The sequence below is a fragment of the Sinocyclocheilus anshuiensis genome, unplaced genomic scaffold (genome assembly GCF_001515605.1).
Source record: "Sinocyclocheilus anshuiensis isolate Anshui unplaced genomic scaffold, SAMN03320099.WGS_v1.1 scaffold375, whole genome shotgun sequence".
NCBI lineage: Eukaryota > Metazoa > Chordata > Actinopteri > Cypriniformes > Cyprinidae > Sinocyclocheilus > Sinocyclocheilus anshuiensis.
This window is the reverse complement of record NW_015549594.1, coordinates 279,700-286,391: the sequence shown is the minus strand read 5'-3', so window position 1 is coordinate 286,391 and position 6,692 is coordinate 279,700. Positions and strand designations below refer to the sequence as shown.

General features: G+C 36.3%; 1 protein-coding gene across 3 annotated transcripts in view; it reads right to left on the bottom strand.

The window, feature by feature from the left end:
* astn1 (astrotactin 1) overlaps window positions 1-6,692 on the bottom strand; it is a 267,140-nt gene that overhangs the window by 196,289 nt on the left and 64,159 nt on the right. For all 3 annotated transcript variants that reach the window (XM_016446854.1, XM_016446855.1, XM_016446856.1), the window contains exons 3-4: window positions 4,402-4,795; window positions 580-729 (exon numbers count right to left, since the gene is read on the bottom strand). In XM_016446854.1, the coding sequence (XP_016302340.1) occupies window positions 580-729; window positions 4,402-4,795 (544 nt within the window). The remainder of the gene's footprint in view (window positions 1-579; window positions 730-4,401; window positions 4,796-6,692) is intronic.

Genomic DNA, 6,692 nt, shown 5'->3' with positions numbered 1-6,692 from the left:
CGAAGCGTTTGAGAGAGGCGGGGCATAGAGGACCTACAATAATGTACAGTATTTGAAAAATAATGTGTTTTTTGAACATTAAAGCATGTCAACATATTCTGATACACAAAATACACAAAATAATGATCTTTAAAAAAGCATCATATGACCCCTTTAAGACATTTAAGGCTTTTTTTTGGGCATTAAATAATGGCGCAAACACCAGTAAATTGACGAGCGCAAATGTTAGTAAATCGCGTTGCGTGATTCATTTCAATACTCTCCTCCCATAAATTTTGCGTCTGAAATGGAAACTCCTACAAATGCATATTCAATAAAGTCAGGTGCAAAAATAACTGACAGTACTATTTTAACGCCAAAAGATGGTTTGCACTGGTGCAAGCTGTTAGTAAATCTGGCCCTATGTGTAGTATAAGTGACTTTAAAAGGATATAGGCTAAGCTAGCAGGCTAATCAGCTAGCATTATGCTAAGTTAGAACACAAAACTTAAAGACATGGCATGAACAAAACGCATACTGAACCGTGGATGGCGAACTGTACGGTTACAGGAACCATTTCACCCCAATACCCAGACTCACCGTGTGTTTTGCTGGACAGACGCTTGCGCTGGTTGGTGGAGGTGTTGTGTGGGAGGAGCGTGTTTTGCTGGTGGTTGCTGTCGACAGGACTGGTAGCTATGATGTTGTCCTTGTACTTGCTCATTAGGGACAGTTTTGTGCTATCGTTCCCTGATGGAAAAAGGTTACAATTAGGAATGAAGAGAGGCAGACAGACGAGCGGCAAATAACAGTCCACCAAGGGCATGTGGAGACACTTTATGTAAACGCTTGTCATTCAGAAGGACGAGACTAAGTGGTCTATGTGATGTATATTCAGAGTTATGTTACAATGAAGCAACTGAGAGTCTTCACAGCCCAGCGATTCAGGATATGACATTCCGTCATTCACCATTACGCAATATCGCCATCCCCTGTAGTTAGTCTGCCCCTTCATAATGAGTAAATTGCACAACAAAGACAACTGGCACTACAGGGTTTTTATTGTATTAGGTAAATTACTGTGACAGCTCTCCTGCAAAGCTTTTTAGGGGTATTTATAATGGCTACTCTTCAAGGCAAACATCAACATCATTTCACATCTGATAAGGGGCGGCCATTCCAAATTCTGTGTGTCCAATAGACACGGCCAATCTGGCACAGACTCAGGTCTGGTCATGTGACTCGTATCAAATCTTGACTATAGCAGAGCTGAAATGGGTGCCATGGGTGCCATGAACCCATGGCCAAATAAGCAGTTTTGCTTAGCAGAAATATATAGCATTATTACTTTGATATTATTTGGGGAAAATAGCCTTAGCTAGCTAAATAAATAAATATGTCATGTTGATTTCCTCTTTGCAGTTGTTTTGATATAGGCTTTATCCAATTTCTGGAGCTCGTACTTAACCCAGGCTTTCTCACTCTCAGCTGCATATCGAAAAGGCGAGCTCTGCTGCTGACTCTTGAGCTCTCGAGGTGAAATAAATATTTTCAGGGCCAGCAATGTGCAAATGATGTGCTTAGCCCATGCAATTTAAATCTCACAGGTTCCTGGATGTAAAAATAGATTTAGTGTCACAGTGTACATATGCATAAACAAAAATAATGTCTGTTGGTTTATGCATATGTGCATGATACATGAAAAAAAAAATCTATTTCTAAAGTGTTTTTTTTTTTTTCAAATGTAGAAAGCGCTTAATGCTTTATGCTGTGATCATGTGCATTCACCTAGTTTACGTTTACATGTTTGAAAATGATTAACAGTTGAAAACATTAGAAATTTTGAAAAGAAAGGCAATGACTTTGCACGCAGTGTTTTTACATGAAGGCACCTCATGAAACTGATTGCGAACAGTTTAATGATTTTCAACAAAATAGAATGAGTTTTGGTGATAACTAAACAAATATTTAATTACTATAATGCTAATTTCTCGTTAGAAATAACATCAAAAGTGCAAAACGTTAGTCCGAAATATACATTTACACACAAACTGACCACCAAACGCAACTTTCAGACGGCATCTTTATATTTTAGCTCAACCGGCACGGAATGGAACGCACAGGATTGTGGGATATCAAAGGCAGCGAAGGATACATCTATGCTGCCTTCAAAATTCGATCAGAAGAAGGTACCTCCGGAGACAGGAAGTAAATTCTGATCCAGAATTTGGATTCAGACGTGCCTTGCTGCCTTCCTGCCTTGGAATGCTGCCTTCGAAGGCAGCATTTTAGAGCTTTCGGACGCAGCCTTTGCCACTAGGTGCCGCTATTGGAGCGGTAAAAATAGCTGTTTCCCCGGTAACGGCTGTACACAAAGCAGCACTGTGCTCACAAACCCTGCTTTATCAGGCATTACAGGCATGATGAAATTAAATGTCGTGCAAAGGAGGGGTTTGGAAAAATGAATCGCTGAGCGAATCGTTTGGGAGTCGTTGAGCAAATAAGGTAAAAATAAATGCATATTATAAGTCAATGAAAGTGTTTTTTTGAACTTGCACGCATGTCAACTTGTTGTTGGGGACACCCAAAACCAAATAATGAACCTTTCATAACCCATAATAGAGACACTTTAAAATAGTTAACTACTTATTACATTTTAAATAGGGTAACTTGTAATCTGTAACTTATTACTTTTTCAAAGTAACCTTCCCAACATTGTTTATATATCTCTGAAATTAGGCACTAAATCAAAACACTGAATTATGAGTGTGAATTAATTTAGTGAATGATTAAAGCATGCTATTACAATTATTAAGGTTACTGTCTGAGGTTTTATTGGCAATTTCATAGCCCAAATATTGTTGGGCATGTTAAAAGGGTAGGTCAGTCAAAAATTAAAATTATATAATTTACTCCCTTTCGTGTCATTCCAAAGTTGTACGACTTTCTTACTTCCAAACAACACAAAAGGAGGCACTGTTGAAGTCATAGCTGGTTGCTAGTTTACATTCATCTACGATGAATGGGCAATGAAGCATTCAAGCTTTAAAAAGGATCTAAAAGCACCATAAGAAATTAAGAATTATTATGAAAGTGGTATAGTGACTTGTGTGATAAATTCCACATTTTCTGAAGCCACAATTTTTGGTGAGAAAAAGCTTGAAATATAATTCATGATGATATAATTGAAAATCGTGACATTCACCCTCTCTTTGGCACGTCCATGATATATTTTCAATAAATTGGTTGATCCAGTTCACAAAGCCATGAATACTCATGTGAAAGGTTTGTTTTGATTTGCAATGATTTGCTAACCTTTTAACCTGTTCCCCCTATTTTGGGACTCACAGCTGAAAATGACCTACCTAACTTAAAATGTTATACCACGATCAAGGCACAGAAACGTAGTAAGGACATCGTTAAAATTGTCCATGTGACATCAGTGGTTCAACCATAATTTTACGAAGCTATGAGAATACTTTTTGTGCGCAAAGAAAACAAAAATAATGACTTTATTCAACGATTTTTTCTCTTTCAGGACAGTCCTCCGCCATTATCGATGCATGCGCTTCACCTTGTTTGCAAGTAGAGGAAAGCAATGTGCATGTGTCGATAATGGCAGAGGACTGTCATTTTAACGACGTCCTTACTACGTTTCTGTGTTTTGATCGTGGTGGGACAGAATTTTAATTTTTGGTTGAACTAACCCTTTAAGACATTCATAATGTTACAAAAGATTTCTATTTCAAATAAGCGCTGTTATTTGGAAATTTATAGAAAACAAAGAATCTATATATTAATATTAATATAAAAAATATACAAATATTTTTTTTTCCACAAAAATATTGAGCAGCACAACTGTTTTCATCATTAATATTAATGTTTCTTGAGCAATCAGTAAATCAGCATACTAGAATGACTTCTGAAGGATATGTGACTTTAAAGACCAGAGTAATAACTGCTGAAACGCCTGCTTTGCAATCACAGGAATAAAGTACATTTTAAAATTATTATTATTTTTAACTATATTAAAATAGAAACATTTATTTTAAAATGGAATAACACACTGTATCATTCCCTTTATGTATTCACTGTATTTTTGATTACATACATGCAGCTTTGGTGAGCATAAATAGACTTCCTACCAACCAACCCCAAACTTTTGGATGTTAGCGTGCAGCATATAAAGAAACGGTTACTGAAGATTTAGAAGACTTGATTTACTAGGATAAATCAAAATCCACTACTTAAAAGCTCAATTCATTGAAATTGCATTGAAAAAAAACTTCCAGTACATGTTCAAATTTGAAATGACATTAGGGTGAGTAAATTATTTTTTCTTTTTTTTTTTATGAACAATTCCTTTAACTTAGACTCAAAGATTTTTACTCATGCAGTGCAGTGTGCTGTGGGCTCACAAACCTAGAGTGAGATCCATGCCAGCTTTGTCATTGCACCCTTGAAGTGAGTCAAGCGTACGTGTCACTTGACTGGTGAAGTCCTCACCGCCATTCATGCACTCCCGCTGCAGGTGGTGGCGTAGGTCTGTGATGTCATACTCATACCCGTCCAAGATCGGAGTCTCACGGATGCTGAGGGTGCCGCTCGAGTTATGACCCTGTCCGCGAGAATTTCTCAAACTTTCCCGGGCCTGTCCACCCATCAGCACAGAGGGGATGTAGTGGATCTCATTGGCTGCTTCAGCACTAGCGCTCTTTTGCGGCTGAGGTACGCGGCGACGTTTACACCAGCGTCTACGAGTGTACAGGATCAACACCAAACACAGGATGGACAGCAGAAGAGCGATCATACCACCCTACAGAGACAGAGAAAATGGAAGGGAAGATGGAAAATGGGAGAGACAACTTTATGAAGAGAATAAAAAGATACTCTACTGAAATTCTTTGTACAGAAAATTAAAAGGTTAAAAGAGAAACCAGAGTTTTTTTTTTTGTTTTTTGTTTTTTAAGATTGAAGAAGAATTGTGTGCATTTGCTCAGATAACTCCATCCACAATTAAATACTTTATTAAATTAATTATTCCATCCAAAATTATATAGGAGGATTTATAATGTGTGTCAATCTGATTCAGGCATAAAGTTATGCAGGGATGAGGAATTTTTGTAGGACAAAACAGTTCCTCTCTTCTGAAGTCAATGGGTTTTTAAATGGGTTTTTGGTGAAATGCCTGAAATTGGGTCTGTGGTCAATACAAGCTCAATATATTTTCATGCTTTATTCTATGACATGAGATCAGTAATACCCCCTTTTGTTTTTTTTTAAAGCCTTTGCTTGAAAAAGGCAGCTGCTAACAAGTAGCTAAATGGTACTACAGGCGTTGTTAGGGTCAATAAACCTCATCACAACAGGTAAACGCATCGACTCACTAGTCCGCTTTTTGCAGCCTCCTTGTTTATAATCATGCTCTTGAAAAATTTTATTTATTTTTTTTAATAAAGATCAAATAAGTTGCTGTACGCTTAGTGACTGTGACAATGAAGTCATGGTGCAGTGGTATAAAGTATTTAAGGAAAATGTACTGTAAAATGTGCTGTATTTTGTAGTTTAACTGAGTATCAAATATTTTACCAACATTTAATCTCTACTTGACTACATTTTTGATTAAGTATATGAATGGCTTACTCCACTGCATTTGAGATAATCCAACTACTCATTGCACCTAACTTTTTTCTGCAGCAGTTTATTTCTGCTACAAAAGAAGTGATATCGCCATCTACAGGGCTATATATTATATATGGTACTATATATTTTGTGTCTTGCCTTTACTCACACAAATTTGTCAACAAGGCATTACACGAATGTGAGTGCATTAGCAGGTGGCTGTGAATTGCAGGTGTTTCAAACGTGAGATGAGGACATGGCTGAGACCTTTTTAAAGGATATTGTGGTTTACTTTATTTTTGTAGGCTTACACTTTACTTTATAGGTTTATTGAACCTATTCAGTAAGAGTAAAATACTTAAGTACTGTTAAAATCAGATACTGGAATTGGTGGCTTGTAATTTGTAATGGAATAATTTCCACTTTAATGTATTTGTACTTTTATTCAAGTATGATTTTCAGGCCGTCCTTACACCTCTGCTGTTGTATAGTTAATTTATAGCCTAACTTCAGGTTTTTACTTCTTATGAATGTATTTAGATTTTAAAATTAATAAAAGTGGTGTTCATTTGTGAAGATTGTCATGTTTTTCATTTCTGCAGTAATCTAAAAGCCAATGGAAAAATACAGTCGTGTTTTTGTCAATGGAACTAGCTTTCGGATTAGCCTACAAAAATATGTCAACACTATAAGAAGTCAACTGACAGATAACTGGCTCACACTCCTAAGACATTATAACTCTGAAATTCAAACTAAATACAGCATAAATTGCAGCATGTTCTTCCACTGATCTGAATTTAAGAATTATTAATTTCACCCATTTTACATGTAAAAATTCCCTAATATTCTCATGTCGATGTCAAAAATTAGTTGGACCATGTTAAGTATTAGTAATCCAGTTAAAGTTGCTATACCATACATAAAAGCTCTTCTTATTCATATACATAATTTATGCTGAGCCAAAATATGTGTGTGCTTTAGAACTGAAGAACTGAAACTGCAATAAATTGTTAGTTATTGATTATAAAATTCTCAGCACTTTCAAAGTTATTACATCATTTTCTGGTAGTGCAGAAATGTACATGGCCAAT